Genomic DNA, 18053 nt, shown 5'->3' on the forward strand with positions numbered 1-18053 from the left:
TCTCTTACCGGGTCTCGATCACTCACGAACAATAGGGAAGCTTTATAAGAGGATATATTAGTCACGAGTCGACAATGATTGTGGGTCTGGCAATATTTGGCTTTATCTTCAACTTTCTTTGTAGATTCTTAATACTTGCTCGGACACTTCATCTACAGTAGTTATTTCTCCATTTATTGTTCGCAGTAGATTTTCCTGTGCTCGTTCGGGCAAGTTTTTAATCATGTCGGTCTCTGGAATAAGACCTGGCGCTATGTCATGACAATTGATGGATAGTCTTTCGACTTCCTTTCCGTATACTCTTGTGAATTGACTGAGTGCAGCCTTAGTGGCGCTGTATATGGATGTGCCTTGAATCATGAAGTTTCGTTTGTCTGCGAACCCGCCCAATATTGAGCTAACATTTATGATATCTAACCGCTTTCTTGACTTTTGTTTCATTTGTAATCTAGCTGCATAATTGGATAAATAAACAGCACTTGCAAAGTTGACGTTTATCATATTGCTTATCACATTAGGACTCATTCTAATTCCAACTGATGCCTGGGTTATTCCTGCACAGTTGACTAGAACCCGAAGGGTGTATCTGTTTGAATCGTTGTTGTCAAATGCCAATGCATTACTCAGAACCAATTCTTTATTACTGGTACTAATATTACCTTCAGCGATATAACCCTCAATTGTAGCAGCAGAATGGTTGAACTCACCATCCCATCGCGCGAGATCTAACGCTACAGCTCTGTTTCTATGATGGGCCCCCGTAAACAATAAATCATCCCCAAATCGTAGCTTCTTCGTTATACTGTCAGTACTAGACCCAATTGCAATACAGTTCACTCCTTCCCTCGTCAATTTTCTTACTATGGCTTTACCAACCCCTCCAGTGGCCCCAGTGACTATCGCATAAGGTATCTCTATCATATTAAGAGTAAAGCCAAACAGTTCTGAATTATCTGTGTTTCGAAAGAACAATCAATTACAAAGACTCTCTATCAAAAAAAGTGTACAGCTTTTATTCAACTGAGTAGAATTCTTGCGATTCCTGTTAAGCTATATTAGTTACATTAAGATCAGTTCTCCTTAAGTGAACAAAAACAAAATGATGAGATGACTTTTCACTCTCTTCAGTATATAATTGACTATTAACAAAGGCAAACAATAATAAAAGACTATCATTGAAATTAACAACTATGTACTTGAAAAGAAAGATATTATCTGGATCATGACTATGCAATTTTTTATATATGAAAGATTTAAAATGACTAATTAGATTGGTAATCCCCCCAAGAACCAATAACCACAAAAGAAATAAAGGGAATAACAAAAATAACAGTCTTTTTTAGCTTCCAATTCCAAAAAAAAGACAATTTCTCCAAGCAAATATGATAGTAGCGCTAATAATCCCAAAAATACATTCATGGAGAATATATTGCAGAAATGAAAAAGATTACGAGTCCTAGAAACATTTCTTAACCTGAATGATAAATGGAACATAATAGGCCTTTTGCTTTAATACGAATCATTACAACATTATGAGAAAGTCCATAATAATGGCTAACCTGTTTCTAAACCTGCTCAATAGAAACCGTTAGTGGACTTAGTGTTGTAATCATAACCTGAGTAACCGTATTGCTGAGCATTAGGCTGCTGCTGTTGCTGTGGAGCTTGTTGCTGTTGCTGCTGCTGTTGCTGCTGTTGCTGCTGTTGGTATTGATAATACTGCTGCAATTGAATTTGTTGTGGAGTCAATTGTTGCTGAGCTGAGTCAGAAGTCTGCTGCTCGGAATGGGAATCATTACGTTGCACCCCCTTAGCTTGAGCATCTTGCTGAGCTTGTTGACCATACTCACCGCCATACAAGTTTTGGCCACTAGACTTAGTAGTTTGGTATGGATATTGGTTAGCAGCAACACCGTATTGTGGTTGGCCATATGGGTACTGTTGGTAGAAGTGGGCGTAATATGGCATGAATGAACCAGCACCGTATGGTTGTTGTTGACTTTGTTGTTGAGTGTGTGGAGCCACAGGTGATTGAGCAGTGTTTGGTGCAGCAGTGGCAGTGTTCAAATCAACACCAGCGGAGACAGGTGTACCAGCATTCATGTAACCTTGTTGCATGGAGAATTGAGCATTGACCATGGCTGGGTGACCACCCATTGGTGTTGGTTGTTGGTACTGTTGGCCGTAAGCATAACCTTGCATGTCGTACATACCCGGGTAAGAATAGCCTGGGAATTGGTTCTGGTACATGTAGTATTGTTGTGCTTGAGCTTGGGCCTGTGCTTGAGCTTGTGCTTGAGCTTGTAGTTGTGCATCAGTCAACTGTTGGGCAGGTTGTTGTTGCTGAGCAGTTTGTTGTGGAGCAGTTTGTTGTTGTTGTTGTTGTTGTTGTTGTTGAGCAGCCTCAGAGACACTGCCTTGCTTAGAAGCTGGCGCAGCTTCAGCTGGAGCAGCGGCTTCTTGAGCCAATTGTTGCTCTTGTTGCTCTTGTTGTGGTTGTTGTGGTTGTTGTTGTTCTTGTTGTTGTTGCTCATTGGCAGCTTGTTCTTGTGCTTGTTCTTGTGGTTGTTCTTGTTCTTGTGGTTGTGGTTGTGGTTCTTGTTCTTTTTCTACGGTTTCCTTCTCAGTTTCTTGAGCAGGCTCTTCTTTCTTTTCTTGTTCTTTTTCAATGTTGTCAACTTCATTCTTCAAGTCTTCTACATTTTCCAAAGCGCTTTCTTTGGAAGATTCAGAAGCCTTAGTGTCCTCTTGGGATTCTTGTGCTGGCTCTTCTTCTTTCTTCTTTTGAACAGGCTTTGGCTTTGGCTTAGGAGTGGCAATGGCCGCCCAGGACATCTTCTTCCTTTCCTCTTGGGTATGTGTAGAATTTAGTCTTTGAGCAATCTTCTCTTCCTTGGTACCGGCAGGAACACCGGTCTTCTTCACAGCTGCCTGAGCAGCAGCAGTAGCGTTCTTTCCACTGGAAGCACTCTGAGCTGCCCCGTGAGAGGAGGCGCTAGTGCTAGTGCCTGAGCTAGTGCTAGTGCTGCTACCAGTAGCAGTATTGCTTACACCACTGTTGCCAGCAAACCTGCCAGACTTCTTATATCTAGGAGCAGCAGCACCGCCACTGGCCGCACTATGACTATGTGTACTCGAGCTATACGTGCGCACGGAGCTAGCCTCCGGCGCATGTCTCTCCCGCTTGGGCTTCTTCACCTCATCCCACTTCGTAACTTTACCGGTCGTAATCTTCTCAACTATAATCTCCAGCTCAGTGTCCTTCTCCTCCTGGACCAACTCCAACAGATCCTCCCTCTTCCAGTCCGGAAACAACTCTACCAGCGTCTCCACCTTATTCTGTACCGACGACATCTAGTTTCTTAGTCTATATATATCTCGTCTCGCTTTCTCACCGTCGTTATCTGCCTCCAGGTACCAACAAACCGCCCCACTTGTAAATAACTTATGTTCAGTTCTTGTTCTTGGAAAACAGCATTTTTCGAATTTTTTTTTTTTTCAAATTTTTTTCATTAAGGATACATGTCGCTATATACGTATATATCAACTGTAATAAGCATATCCATAGCGATGGGCATCAGCCTGTCGTAGCTATATTTGCCCTGTACTAGTACAGGTACGGTGTATTTTGGATTATAAGGTGTATCCAGGGTAGACTTGTTACCTGACCAACCAAGAGAAGAAAACTGCAAGAAAATACCTCGACTCGACGCAAAGTAATTCAAAAGTTATATTGAAAAATTTATAGATAGACTTATAAACTACAGCTCGTACAGTTTTGGGGGATATAACATTTTGTAGTCTGCGATAAGGATAAGAACACACTGTGAGTAATCTATTTGTAATGTAGAGTACAAATGTTGACTTCTTTGCCTTGGAATATGGTGTCTCAATGTCTCGATGTCTCGATGTCTCAATGTCTCGATGTCTCGGATTTTATATCTTTCTTTATTTACAGGAGTGATTTGTTGTATGATGCTACGCCGTCGAGTTTGGACAATATTATATCTTGTCGTCGTCTGCTCCGGCGAGTTTCCCGCCTTGCTCGAAAGGTGCCTCCTTGCGTGCCTCGTCCAGCGCGGGCTTGATGCCTTGCTTCACCAGCGCAGCGTTCACACACTCGGTGTACGCATACCACTGCTTCGTGCACTCGTTCTCGATAGACTTACCCTTCAGAAACTTCTCCATGTACCACTCATTGAAACAGTTGTCGTACTCCTTCTTCAACTCAGTGCACTCAGGTGCAAAACTCTGCGACATCACGTTACCCATCCACTCTATCTAGTGCCCTTGTACAACTTCTGCTAAAGTTTCAGAGCTGCTTACCCATCACACTAAAACTTCCTCCTTCCGCCGCCTCTGAACCTCCACATTAATAACCAAATAAACATCTAAGAAGCAAAGTTTAGAATAGAAGATAACCGGGACTTCGATCCCGCAAAAAAGGATCACTTTAGTTGATGGTGATGCCACTCATGATCACTTCGTCGAGAAATGGATCACGGTCCCAGGTAATGGCACTTGCTCTTTCACTGGCGAGCTGCCCAGGCTCTGCTGCGGCACCCGCTTATCTGGAGACGGCATCACGCTCGAACTCGACCCGTACCGCTCCTGGATCAGCAGCGACACTTTCCTCTTCTTCTGCCTCTGCACACTGTCGTCCTCTCCTTGCTCCCGAGTGTCATCCTCGCGGTACTTTCCCATGGTGCTATCAGATACTTCCGACTGCACTGTGCTGTTGTGCTCTTCCCCACCGGCCACATCGCCGTAACTGCGCTCTGCGTTGGCTTCACCATGGGCGTCACCATGGGCATTACCGTGGGTATCGCCATGTGCATTACCGTGCGCATCGCTATCGCGAACCGGCGTCCTCTCGAGCAGCACGTCTCGCTTTAAGTCCACAACACCACTGCTCTTGCACAGCGTCCCGAGCCACTCACAGCTGTCGCTGATAGCATCGCAAACCTGGCCATACGCCACTACCCGTGGTATAACCTGCTTAGTGATCACGTCAAAGCAGTGCGACAGATTCCCGTCGATCTTCTGCAGCTCAAGTGTAATCTCCTGGTCTAACCGCTCCAATTCCCTGTCCATTCTTGCAATAGTGCCACCCGACTAACTGAAAGCTTTCTGTGCATTATAGCAGTTTAAGCAACTGTATAAATCTATGTAAACAACTAAACTTAAAACTAAAAGGAAATCGAAAAAACAGTACTGATTTACGTCCCCGATGAGTTTATGAATGGACTTTTACTCATATCCCTTACTTCTCCGAAAGCTAATATATTATAAAAACCAAACATATACACAGGCTCTCACTTACGGATCTTTCCCCCAAACCAACAACACACACCCCGAAACATCGAACTTTCACTATAATGTTCAAAAGACCCGGGAACTATTTCTTCATAGTGCCATGGATAGCGTTCATTCCATGGTATGGTATGCTAATTGCGATGCTTATTTGCTGGGCTGCTCAAGGGCACCCCATCTACTGGTTCATGCACACTGAGCAGTTCCCAGTGTACATATCTGACATAGGTGCCACCAACCTGAGACCGCTGTTCATCGCCTGTGCCGGATGGCAAGGTCTCGGCTATGTCATCACCATCGCCTGCGAGTACTTCCAGAGAGCCGGCAGATGGCCCTTCCGGATGCCCAACTCGAAGTCTCCGCATGTGGAGGCTGAGTACGACAACGTCTCCTCATACACCGAGCGTCTGTTGCACTCACGCTTGCTGATGCCTCCTTACTACACAAAGCATGAGAGGAACCTGATCTTTGCGAGCTTTGTGCTGGGGTGCATAGGTGAAATCGCCCTGCTGATGTGTAGTATCTTCTCAACTGCAAAGTACCACCATGTGCACATCTCAATGGTGGCCATTTTCTGCATCTTCATGCTCTTGTCCATCGTCTGCTTGACCGCGGAATATTTCTCCATGGGAAGACACTACGCCTCCATCCACCCGCTCGCCGCCACCAAGGCTGACTTCGACCCCAGCAACCCCACAAACATCGATTCCCTACCTTGGAACAAGTGGACAGGCCACATCTGGAACAAGTTCACCATAAGTGCCACCTTGAAGACCATATGGTGTATTGCCGCTATAGTGTGGGCCATCTGTTTCGGTGCCATCCACGACAACTCCAAGAGTGCTTGCTTCGAGTGGCTCTTGGCTTTCTGGTTTGGTATCATATTCATGATAATATCAGCAGACTTCTACCTGGGAAGCTTGTATAAGAGGTCCAAGTACTTCCACCAGATAGAGACATTCGCTGGCTACTACAAATATGACAAGTTTGCTGGCGTACGCGACTATGAATCTAACGACAGCTCTGGCAAATATGAAGACAGCGACAGAACTGAGACCATGGTTCAAGAAGATTCACCAGTAGAGGCATGAGGAACATAAGCACGGCAATAACCTCAAACACTTGTTTTGGGTTATTTGCTCCATCTAATCATATATTCGTTACCATCACAAACATCCTAATATTCATACCAAGTGGTTAACAATGGCATAGAATAGGAATACACTTAGCATCATTTTAATAATACCCGTGGAAGCTCCACAACGGTTACCAAGTCATCATTATCGTTACAATTTGTAATATCACCTATTCCCCCCATACCTACCCATTTATAATTTTTAATACATATTTACTTAATTCAACTTTCTGTTTAATATAAAAATAAAATAAGACTTAAATAATATTAAAATGAAATTAAAATAAAAACTAACTGAAACTAAAATATCCATTAAATTACACAAAATATTTGGCCTTAACGACCATTTTTAACCATTATATGTTTACAAATACAAGAGGGAGTACCTCCCCCCCTGTTATATATAAAAGAACCCATTATTTTACAACATCTAAAACATTTCTTCAAAAAAGCTTTCTCTTGCGCGAGGTTGAGTTAGAGTAGGGTTCGCATATCCTTCACTGATCGTATTAATACCTTTATCCAAAATCGGAATGCCTCTAGAAAGATTTCCATGCATTACTTTAGCATCAGTCAACGAAATTAGCCTCATTGGTGCACCCCCAGACACCTCTTCCATCTCTATTGGCACAATCGGCTCAGAGATTTCAGGTTTGTCACAGGAGTTCCTCAGGTTTGTTAATGTATTAGAAGCTTTTCTCTTTACTATTGACAACTGTTTTTTACGATATTTTAGAGCTGCATTTTTACCTATGAGAAGTCTGTCAATGAAGCTGGATTTATTAGGGCGGTTATCTGAGATAGATGTAACAACAGCTGGTTTCGATCCACTTAAGCCGCTTTCGGTAATTGCACCCATTCTTAATGGGTCATTAATGCCATTTACTGAACGTATCATCAAATGTTTTTCTGCATCTGCAAGAGGTTTAGTTGCAAACGCTGAATTTGTAGCGCTGAAGTCTTTCCTAATTTTCTCTAGCAAAAATTTCTGCTCTTCCAATTGGCAGGCCAGGGTATTTTTTGATTCTGCGTATTCTTCCTCTTTCAAGCTGTACGCTGTCAATTGATCTTCGAGATCATGTATTAGTTTCTTCCTCCGAAATAAATCACTTTTGAGCAAAGCATATTCATCTTTATGAAAATTATCTAACGTATCATTGGGACTTTCATTAATGTGGGATAAATGATTTGTGTATTGTGCACATTTCTTTTCTAAATAATCTACCATGTTCCTATGCGATGCTAGCTCACTTGCAATCAGTGACTTAGCATTATCATTGGCTTTAGTATTTTCTTCAAGAATTCGCAGTCGGTTTTCTTTTACAGTTAGTATATTGTTGAGCTCCTCTGTTTTACTTGCTAAATTCGACACAAGCTGTCTAATGTCATTTTTCCGACTCATATCATATTCCTTCAATGCAACGATTTTCTTCTCACCCAAAATATCGTCTGAATGAGGATCATTGATCAAAAATTCGAGATCATGCTCATGCGATGTGCTCCATCTTTGAATAAAATCGCCCTGAGATGTCAGAAGTGCCCTTGATGTGTCTATTTTACTTTTATGTTCACTAATCAATTCTTGCTTTTCGACCTCTATCTTATTTAATATTAGCTCCAAAGAATATCTATTTGCAAACTGAATTTTATCGTCCACAATTGCCTTATTATTATCAACATTCCTATCATAAATGAAGGTGTCACGATTATGCTGTTTACTAACTATGCTATTCTTAGCAAATGAAGATGTACCTTCCCTTTCCTTTTGTGAAATACCATTCTGATCATTTTTATCTAGTTTCGATTTTTTAATTTCAAGACATTCAGAGCTGAGAAGTTTATTTGGATGAATATTTTGCCTTAGAGTTCTTGGTAAATGGATTACTTCATGTCTATGAACATCTGTGGCTATAATATTATCTGTGTATTGCACTTTCTTCTCCTGAAATTTCTTTTGGCCATTATCAGTATCTGTATAGGATATATTGTCACTGAATTTAATAACTGCAACATCTTTAAAAACTGGACCTCCTTCCAGATTTTGAAAATTCCTTTCCTGTGTATGAAACGGGGTCAGCTTATCTTGAAGAATACTTGCATTTATAAGTTTATCTGTTGCATTTTTGGGGGTTTCATGAATTATCTCGTATTCCGAATACCCCGAAGATATTCTCTTATGGGAAAGATAACCTGTTGACACTCTAGATACTTCACTACCACTCGATGATCTATCAACTTTTCTTAAGTTTGGCACATGATCATTACTGTATCTACGTAAAGCAGTTTTAGCAGCCGCTATTTCTAAGCTCTTGTCTGATGCCACAGAGTTTCTATTCTTCCAATTCTTTGAGTGTGGGTTTGATATAGAATTTTTATACCCCCTTCTGTAATCATCATGAACAGCAATTTTTCTCGCATAGCTCATTGCTACCTATTTTAGTTTCAAAAGCTTAGGAGTGAAATATTGTTCAGCTGAAGTTATATATGTAATCAAGCTAATCACAGAGAATAATAAAAAACCTCTGATAAGAAACATATCTTATTCTCCAAATCATGATTAACTTATACTAACACACACTCATGTCTAATGCGAAATCAATTAGTCACTTGAAGAAAATCACTTGAAACAGCTCAGATCGAGTTTTTCTATTTAAGCCGTAATTATTACCGACTACTAAATATTATTCGATCCGGATTTAGAATTACCGTAGCAACGACTACATCAGTCCATAAATCAATCATCCAAAACAAATTTAGCCAGGTGTCAAGATTATTTGCCGTTTAATTTGTAACGTTCAGATGAACTGTCCTCTTATTCTCCTAGCTAATTGCATGTCCTTCTTCATAATCGTGATACGTTTAGCATGCAATGCCAACAAATTTGTATGCTCTAGTAATCCTACCAAGTAAGCTTCACTTGCTTCCTGAAGAGCGAGGATGGCCATTGATTGCCAACGAAGATCTTGCGATTCACCGGCAAATTCTTCTGTGACTTCCTTGACAAGTTTAGCAAATGGGATCTTTTGTATCAGTAATGCTGTTGATCTTTGATATTTTTCAATCTCATACATGGCAAGCTTACTAGGAGCAAAGTTTCGTTTCTCTTTAGGCTTCGCCACTATGTGCCTATGATCTCTTTGCTTTCTGCTACGTTTAACGTATTTGTCCAAAGAGTATTTCTCAGGAAGTCTCTTATTTTCTTCTTCTGATTCAACATGTGAGTTATTGATCGGCTCAAAATCGTCGTTACCAGCATCATATGAGCTTGGTAGTTGATTGCGATGGTAATAATCTGATTCAATTGCTTTTGCCTTAACCCCTCCCAAATAACGGCGACGATCCTCTCGACGATTTAGTAAATTCCTGCGATGCCTAGTCTTCTCTAATAATCGCATTGCTTTAGAGTTAATCTCTGAATCACCTTCAAATACAGTGTTAACACCAGCCAACCCTCGTGCTGATCTGGGCCATCTATCTTCATCCACATCTCTTTCAAACACCGCTTGCCTAGTAGACATCTCACTTCTTTTGTTTAAGCACTCTGTGTAAAGTTATATGCTAGAAAATACAATTAGCCACTTAATAGCAATACTTCTCCAGTTTACATCAAAAAATTTACCAATATCTAACTACTTGTTGGGTTTGTTATTATCGTCCACATCGCGTCTGTTACAGATTCGGACAGTTTCGTGTGTAACATAGTAATATACGATAGTGTATAACTAATATGTATAAAATGGAATTGTGACTCAACTATTAAATATTACACTACTAGAACAGATAAAGTTATGAATTAGATTGCTTTTGAATGAAATTTCATATTATGCATATAGGATTGTCTAATAAAACAAACTGGTCTTGCTATTTCTTGGTTTAAGTTTGCGATACAGTTATTAGACCTCAGCTGAATCTGATTCTAAATACGAGTTTATGTTTCTAACTGTATCGTTGGATATTGAACTATTGAACGGCTTATCCATATATTGTTTGAAGTCGACTATTTCCTTAGAAGATCTCATTCTATTTGTACTCTTTTTCTTTGTAGGTGTTTCTTGCAATGGCTCTTTTTTCTCTGGAGAATCCTTAATTCGAATTAATGCCTTGATAGGTGTCGGTATTTTTATAGGCGATGGAGATGCAGTGGAAGGTAACTGTACATGCTTTTCAGGCGATTTCATCTTTTCTGTATATAATGGATCCCCGGCCTCATAAGTATCCAGAAAATCGGTTATCGGGACAGGTTCCTCAAAAGATGAACTAGATTCAGATCGGGTTTCTATTGACATTTGACCCGATGGCGCGTTCATGACTTCTACATTGTTATATGAATACTGTGGCTTATCATTACTCCGAAGCGTTGGTTCCTTAGTCCCCTTCTTCTTAAATATCTTCTTCCACATTTTCGAGAATCCAGATTTCTTTTTAGTTTTGGATACCATATATTTTTGTAGCACTTTTTCTATTTCAAATATATCTATTCTTGTCTTCGGATCTTTAGCAAGGAGCCTATCTATCACAAATTTATTGAGAGGACAGACATCGTAATAATCCTCTAACGATTTTTCAGTTATTTGATTATAGGTATCAAACTCGTTCTCTCCAAAAAATGGCAATTCATTATTCAACAGACAGAATATTGTCACTCCTAATGACCAAACATCCAGCTTGAAACCATCCACAATAGTATTTGAGGTTGTGTTGGTATTTTCATTTATTTGTTTAAAATTACAAAGTTCAGGAGCGGTAAACGCTGGCGTTCCAACAATTTTGTTTAGTTCTGAATTGAAGAGTCTCTCAACACTACGATCGCTAGAGTCATCTATAAAACTCATGTGCTTTGGATCAATAATACAGCATCCAAAATCTGAGATCTTAAAACGTCCACTTACACTGTCCAGCAATATATTGGAAGGTTTTAAGTCTCTATGTATACAACCATTAATCTTCATAAATTTCAATCCATCTGTCAGCTCTCTCAGAGCTCTCAATGAAAACTCTTCGACCGAAATGTTTTTATCAATATTCAGCCATTGTGCATGTACCTCATTCAAATTATCTCTTCTCCATTTTAGTTCCCCCAAATTGCACCAATCTCCTATTAAATAAATGGAGGATGATTTTGCTGAGTCCAGTACTTCAAACATCTTTATTAAATTTTGGTGTCCTTTACCTTCCATCTTTGATAGTTTAGATAGTATGAATATTTCCCTTCGGCATTTTTGCAAATTCATCATCATTATAGTCTCATCAGCCGTTATATCCAAACTGGGAGAAATCATGTCTCCAGAAGAGTTGTCGCTTTCTGATTTAATATCGGTTTTAGGTTTCGATTCAGGTAAAAAGCCCTTCAGTCTCCATGTTTGTATTTGCCTTAGCACCTGATTCATCGAGTACTGTTGAGAATTCAGAGGCTTCTTTGGTATCATTTTAATCGAGTACATTCTATTATGCTTCCGGGCTCTATAAACATAGCTGAATTGGCCTTTACCGGCAGGTTTTGAGCCCATTACATAGCCATTGACTCCATCATCATTTGAAGCATCAATTTCTGTGGTGGTAGTTTTCAACTCATCGACCATGTCAAACAAATGATCCTCCATTAGACTGTAGTAGCTATTTGGCTGAAACTTCTGCTTATGGGTACCTGCCCCATTAATTTGACCGTAGAATCGCAGGTACTTCGGAGACCATTCCGGTAACACTGTAGGGTATTCATTGTCAGACATACTATTTCTTCAATTCTTTGCAGTATACTTAATTTCTTTTCAAGTAATGTTCTCTTACAGCAGTTAATGATTGGGATCTTTTTAAAGGCAATTTAATTAATTAAGATCTGGAAACTATTTTTAGAATAAAATCCTACTAGATATACGAACTCACCACCATGACACATTGCACTACAGTATGCGATGCCCGGACCTCGATGCTTTATTATTGTCATTTCATTTTTAATTGTAAACATTTGTCTATAATACCATCGTACAATAGTATATATATGGAAGTGAATTAATGCAGAGAGGGTCAATTAGTTTATTGTGCAGCAAGAATTCATTACAGAAGAAAAGTTAATTAATTAAAATTAAAGTTAATTGCTAACATAAATCTATGAGTAATACTTTATTCTCTTTCGGGGGCATCTAATAATTTTCCGTTTCAATCTTCATTTGATGAATTTTATTATAATAAATTAAATATGAATTAAATTATTAAAATATTAATTGTAATAATAATTACGGTGATGTTCTCTATCTTATGTTAAAATGTGGTATATATGGATGAGTTCAGGGATAAAAAGAAATGTAATCGTTATTTTTGAATGTCGGAAGTATTGTCACTTAGTAAAATATTTGTACAAGGAGCAGCATAAACCAGCATGCGAAACCTCACGTACTTTCAATCTTGGAATAATTAATGGTAGTAAAGAAAAAAAAAGGTTATAGTAATTTTGTTTTTGTCCCCTAAAAGAATATATGGCAGGCCCTATTATAGAAAATATAAGGCGTTCATACCCCCAATTCTAATTAATATGCCTCGATATAACATTGATTTGATATGGATGCAACCAAAATGTATCTAGCAAAAATAGAAAAGGTAGTTGAAAAAAGAAAATAATAAAATGAATCGTAGCAGAAAATAAAATAAAGAATGGCTCGAGACTTTAATTAAAAGTCTCCGTGTCTTTTATGTGTTTTCAAATGCTGAGATAAGTTATCGCTTCTGCTGAACTTCTTCTCACAGAACATGCAGGGGAATGGTCTTTCTGTTGAGTGAACAGAACGAACATGCCTCTTCAAATGTTCACTTCTTCTGAAAGCTTTGTCACAATCGGCACATTGGAATGGTTTTGCTCCGTCTGGTAGCTCCACAGAAACTGACTTATTTCTTCTTGAAAGACTTTGAGAGCTTCTAGAGCTCATAGGAGTTACAGCAGACCTTCTTCGCCTTCTAATTGACGTAGTAGAATTTGAGGCAATAGAAGGTGCTAATGACCCTACGCTTGTGCGAGAGGACATTGGAGTAGCAAACTCTTTAACGGGCGTTGTACTAGATTTGCTTGAGCTCAATTCGATATTTTTGGCATCGAGAATTGAAAGTGATTTTGGGTTAAATACAGGAGACACGTTCAAACTTGGTTCGACAACCTCTAGGGCAGCATCCTCATTGCCGTTCAAGAAAAGACCTGAACTGGCAGGAGATGCAATGAACATATTTCTGCGGTCTTCGCCTTCGTTCAAGTCGTCATCATCGGACAGGACAGCATCTTCCCAAAGCAACATGCTATTCAACGCACCGGCGTTGTTAGTTAATCTGTACTGGTTGTTGGCATTACTCAATGCCTGTAGAGTTCTAGTTGGCGAAGTCAGTGGGCTCTCTAATGAAGGTTTGCGTTTTGTCACGCCTGAACCCACTGGCCCATGAACTGATTGTCTTCTATTTCTGTATTTTGTAAGCTTGGATGCCGAGTGAAAATCCAAGCTGTATTCGTTCAATGTCTTTGAGATATCAGAAGCGTTTGCATCTATTTCTTCATGTGCGTTAGCATGTTTTGTCTGTGGGTTCGACGAGGCCAATTCCACGGTTTGAGTGAGGGATGCGCGTCTATCGGTCTGTAGAGAAGTAGGGCTGAGCAATTTGCTGACTCTTCTGCTGCCAGAAAGGATTGCTGAGTCATCGAAATTATCCTGGTCCTGGTCGTAGTCCTGGTCGTGGTCGTGGTCTTGCTCGTCATCTGCGTCGTCATCGTTTAGGATCAAGGAGTCTCTCTCGCCGAACACATCGAAGAAGTCCACGACTTCGTTGTCGTAATCATTGCCCAGACTAGAGTCCATGAACAAGTTGTTATGTGCCTTCTGCAGGTTAGAGTTATTGCTAGGCAGCACCACCTCTGTTCCGTCCGCCTCGCTGTCATGCTGGGCGGATGTGGTTGGGGAGAGGCTGCTTGGCAGCTTAGGCAGCGTAGCCGAGGACAGCAATACGGGATTAATGAACTCTGGCTTGGTCATGACTTCTTCCTCGTTCATAGAACTGGACGAGAGCGAGTGTTGCAAGTTCACAGGCCTGGTGCAGCGCGATTGTTCCAGGTTCTCTAGTATCGAGTGCAGCGCGTCCTGGTTGAGTTGGTTCCCGATGTCAGCGTTGTAGAACCCTTTCAAGTTAGTAATGCTGCTGTTCTCCGTGGGGATAGTCTGCGAAGGGGAGTTGATGAAGGAAGTGTCAGGACTTTCAGTTTTTCTATCAGCGTCAGATAAGTAAGAAGCCAGCTCTTCCTGTATCATAGCATCGGTCATATTGGCAAGTCTTGTTTATTTTTTACTTTCAACTTTTATTGTGTATGTTTCCTTTCTAATATATATCATGCAAGGGCACTTATGTCGCTTGGAACAGGAATGGACACTAATATATATAATTGTTGAGTTCCTTGTCTTGGTCCATGTTCTTGGTTCTTGGTTCTTGGTTCTTGGTCTTGTACTGCATCGAGTCCTAGCACTATTGAAAGTCCAGGCCCGGCGAACCCGCACGTCATACAGCCACTATGAGCGTCAGAGAAACAACAATGGGGGACAGGCAAGGGTTCTGTGCTCTTTAGGAGTTTTCAGTTGTGGGCTGCCTTCTATAGTATCGCAAGAAACTGGCCTAGTGCATTTTCTGTGCTTTGGCCATTTGCAAAAGTATTAGAACTTGAATTTAGAATTAGACTTAGAATTAAGGGTCCATATTCTATTTTCTTTTCTTTTTTCTTTTCTTTTGGAAGGCAGAGAGAGAGTTCGCACGGCGTGAGAGGAGTTTCTTTCTTTTCAGTATTCCATGCACACCAATAGAGTTTTTTCTGTGCTGGGGTTTGACAGTCTGGAATAGGTTGGGCATGGAACATGTTCTCTGCATTTGGGGGGGCACTGGTTTCTCTGGTACGACAAGCAGGAGACCAGTTGCACTTAACTTTCTGTGATCTGTGGGTGCTTCTTTTTCTTCTTTTCCAGTGAGAATACTCAGGAGAGAGAATGCCCTGCCCATGAGTCACTGGTCGTCATTCCTGCAGTGCTGTCATGCTAGCTTTGGCACATTTATTGTACAGAGGAGGGCACGCAGAAGTACTTGACAAGAGACGGCGGGGGGGGGGGCAAAGGGAAAAGAGGCAACAAGCTCCCAATTGGGAAACCTAATAAAACAAAAAGATTAAATTGCAATTTATTGCCAGTTGGGAAATAATTAGGCGAAAAAAAGAGAGGGCCCTGCACACAATACACAGGGTTCAGGGTATGGGTATGAAACAAAGAAAAGTTCTAGAACAATAGTAACGTATGCGCTGGAGTTCTGAGCTAAGAACACTGTGCAGTGCAGAACAGGCTCATACTTCCAAGAAAAGCCCACTCGAGAGGTATTTATCCCGCGGAGTTAGTACTACCCGGCATTAGTCGTCGAGAAATACACCTGGAGACTCGTATAATCCTCCGGGAAGCTGCAGCTGGAGGGAGGGGGCGACCATTAGTGGGACAAGACCACACAGGCCAGACAGCTGACGGACCCAAGGAGACGGACGCAAGGAGACGGACCCGGAACACAATTATTCGAGTCACCCAGTGCGGGGCTCCGATGTCTTTGATGACCAGCGCTGAGATGCCGAGAAGGGAGTTCTTGCTGGACATGGGTAGACGGGGTGCCAGATACCCTTACCCACGAGAAACCTACCGGAACAACCCACCGGGACAACCCACCGGGACAACCCACCGCAACCCTCGGCCTCTACGGCTCATACACACCCCCACCATCGAATACCTCGAACAACTGCATATTCGCTCCTACAATAAATTAATCAGAATCTCAGCATTGAATTTGTGCTACTTTTCTTCATTATAGCATGTGTAAATGACAATACATGCATAGCCAAAACTTAGACTATATTCCCCCCGCGGGTATCTTGTAAATACACTTTGTCTGACAAGCTATTTTTAGCAATGCGGGTTCCCCAGAGAAGAAAAGTGCCAAACTGTCAATCCATAGACAACCGATATCTCACTATGGTACAAAACCCTCTCCACGAGGAGAGACTTCCAGGCTATACACACTGACATACACTCTGACATACACACACAACCCGCTATGCTATCCGCACAAAATCAATTCGACTATCCTCTGCAGCATGTAACCGCTATAGATATATCAAGTAGACACACACACACACACACAGAGACACACAGAGACACACTCACCACGAACAAGCAGTTCCCTATGTATTCACACTATATGTCGTGAAAAGAGATGTATATAACAAGCTCTTGCTGGGAGCCTATAGTATAAGTCACACCTTGCAAAGATAGTTATAGTCATATAGACGTGCACATGTGCATTCCAATTTTATGTGAGCAGTTTAAAGATACAGCATTGTGTCAGATACTACGCCAAGCACCTAGGGTCTCATTGCCCCCCCACCAGCAAATATTCAAATGCTTAGTGAGCCAGGAAGTTTATCTTTTGCTGCTTGAGTAGCTATTGATTATAAACATTGAAATCTTTACTAATATTCCACCAAACTACATCTCTTTTAAACATCTCAAAGATGGCCTTACAACTCCCTTCTCTTCTCTCTTTGTCACTAAGCTATTTGTCACTTTTTTATTGCGATTGTCACACGTAAGCTGAATTAAGCAACTACAATAGAACTCTTCACTACTTCTCAAGATGGTTTTTGCATGTCTTGGGACCTATAACCACAAAGTAAAACTCGCACATAGCGCATAGCAGATAACAGACAATGCAAGGAGGTGTTAGAAGGAAGAAGGACCTGTTGCCAAGGTATGGTAACAAGCTGCATCCACGCAACAATGGGTCGCGTAACCCGTTCAACTACATGACGACTCCGATGAAGAAGATCCTGGGTTACATCCTGCTGTTGTTGATCACTTTTGCATTTATCAAGACTGTGTACAGCGACTTACAACACGAGCCCAGCTTTGAACTGGATCACGAGTCCCTGGCATCAAGCATGGAAAAGAGTGGTAAGCTGAACATTGATCCAAAGGAATTTGTAGGTGTAAATAACGAACAGAGAGCCAAGGATAAGATCCAGGATACTGAGAAACTGATGAGAGATGAGAAGGAAAGAGTTGCTGTCGCTGGAGGTGGAAGCGGTAGTGGTAATGCCATCGGTGCTGGAGCCAACAATGCAGCCAAGAAAGGCACTAAAAAGCAGCAACAACAAGCAGCTGCGGCAGCTGCCGTAGGTGCCGCTGTGCCAAACGGTCAAGAGCCAGATGACTTGACTAAGGAGCAAAAGGAGAAGCAGGAAGAGATCAAACAACAACAGCAACAACAAGCCCCAGCTGATAAGAACAACCTCAAGGCTAAAGGTGGGAACAACGTTGCCGACAACTCAAACAAAGATAAGATGAAAGATATAAAAAATGATATGATCAAGGACTCAAAGAAAGATGTCAATGATGTGAAGAAAAACGTAAAGCAAGATTTGAAGGACTCTAAGAAAGATCTAAAGAATGCTCAAGCGAATGTGTAGACCTAACCACTCCCCCTCTCCCTCTTTCTGGCACAGACATATTATATAATATCAAACCCAAGCGCTGCAACGGTTTATGCGGGATTATTAACATGT

At 41.1% G+C, this 18053-nt stretch overlaps 10 protein-coding genes across 10 annotated transcripts; 2 read left to right on the forward strand and 8 right to left on the reverse strand.

The window, feature by feature from the left end:
• Nucleotides 1-108: 108 nt before the first annotated feature.
• OAR1 (3-oxoacyl-[acyl-carrier-protein] reductase (NADPH)) lies at nucleotides 109-921 on the reverse strand (the record flags this gene model as incomplete). Its single annotated transcript, XM_449909.1, has 1 exon — nucleotides 109-921. The coding sequence occupies one exon, from the start codon at nucleotides 919-921 to the stop codon at nucleotides 109-111; it is 813 nt and encodes a 270-aa protein (XP_449909.1).
• A 654-nt stretch (nucleotides 922-1575) lies between these two features.
• On the reverse strand, nucleotides 1576-3354 carry DEF1 (DNA damage-responsive RNA polymerase-degradation factor DEF1; the record flags this gene model as incomplete). The annotated part of the gene is made up of 1 exon (XM_449910.1): nucleotides 1576-3354. The coding sequence occupies one exon, from the start codon at nucleotides 3352-3354 to the stop codon at nucleotides 1576-1578; it is 1779 nt and encodes a 592-aa protein (XP_449910.1).
• Nucleotides 3355-4002: 648 nt separating this feature from the next.
• MDM35 (Mdm35p) lies at nucleotides 4003-4272 on the reverse strand (the record flags this gene model as incomplete). The annotated part of the gene is made up of 1 exon (XM_449911.1): nucleotides 4003-4272. One exon carries the CDS (start codon nucleotides 4270-4272, stop codon nucleotides 4003-4005), a length of 270 nt encoding a protein of 89 aa, XP_449911.1.
• A 207-nt stretch (nucleotides 4273-4479) lies between these two features.
• Nucleotides 4480-5094, reverse strand: ASK1 (Ask1p; the record flags this gene model as incomplete). Its single annotated transcript, XM_449912.1, has 1 exon — nucleotides 4480-5094. One exon carries the CDS (start codon nucleotides 5092-5094, stop codon nucleotides 4480-4482), a length of 615 nt encoding a protein of 204 aa, XP_449912.1.
• Nucleotides 5095-5378: 284 nt separating this feature from the next.
• Nucleotides 5379-6404, forward strand: SFK1 (Sfk1p; the record flags this gene model as incomplete). Its single annotated transcript, XM_449913.1, has 1 exon — nucleotides 5379-6404. The coding sequence occupies one exon, from the start codon at nucleotides 5379-5381 to the stop codon at nucleotides 6402-6404; it is 1026 nt and encodes a 341-aa protein (XP_449913.1).
• A 474-nt stretch (nucleotides 6405-6878) lies between these two features.
• On the reverse strand, nucleotides 6879-8873 carry GVI51_M13079 (uncharacterized protein; the record flags this gene model as incomplete). Its single annotated transcript, XM_449914.1, has 1 exon — nucleotides 6879-8873. The coding sequence occupies one exon, from the start codon at nucleotides 8871-8873 to the stop codon at nucleotides 6879-6881; it is 1995 nt and encodes a 664-aa protein (XP_449914.1).
• A 370-nt stretch (nucleotides 8874-9243) lies between these two features.
• On the reverse strand, nucleotides 9244-9966 carry CSE4 (centromeric DNA-binding histone H3-like protein CSE4; the record flags this gene model as incomplete). Its single annotated transcript, XM_449915.1, has 1 exon — nucleotides 9244-9966. The coding sequence occupies one exon, from the start codon at nucleotides 9964-9966 to the stop codon at nucleotides 9244-9246; it is 723 nt and encodes a 240-aa protein (XP_449915.1).
• Nucleotides 9967-10341: 375 nt separating this feature from the next.
• Nucleotides 10342-12174, reverse strand: ELM1 (serine/threonine protein kinase ELM1; the record flags this gene model as incomplete). Its single annotated transcript, XM_449916.1, has 1 exon — nucleotides 10342-12174. The coding sequence occupies one exon, from the start codon at nucleotides 12172-12174 to the stop codon at nucleotides 10342-10344; it is 1833 nt and encodes a 610-aa protein (XP_449916.1).
• A 936-nt stretch (nucleotides 12175-13110) lies between these two features.
• Nucleotides 13111-14736, reverse strand: MSN4 (stress-responsive transcriptional activator MSN4; the record flags this gene model as incomplete). The annotated part of the gene is made up of 1 exon (XM_449917.1): nucleotides 13111-14736. One exon carries the CDS (start codon nucleotides 14734-14736, stop codon nucleotides 13111-13113), a length of 1626 nt encoding a protein of 541 aa, XP_449917.1.
• Nucleotides 14737-17198: 2462 nt separating this feature from the next.
• GVI51_M13167 (uncharacterized protein) lies at nucleotides 17199-17957 on the forward strand (the record flags this gene model as incomplete). Its single annotated transcript, XM_449918.1, has 1 exon — nucleotides 17199-17957. The coding sequence occupies one exon, from the start codon at nucleotides 17199-17201 to the stop codon at nucleotides 17955-17957; it is 759 nt and encodes a 252-aa protein (XP_449918.1).
• Nucleotides 17958-18053: the final 96 nt, after the last annotated feature.

Source organism: Nakaseomyces glabratus, chromosome M, assembly GCF_010111755.1.
Source record: "Nakaseomyces glabratus chromosome M, complete sequence".
NCBI classification, from domain to species: Eukaryota; Fungi; Ascomycota; class Saccharomycetes; order Saccharomycetales; family Saccharomycetaceae; genus Nakaseomyces; species Nakaseomyces glabratus.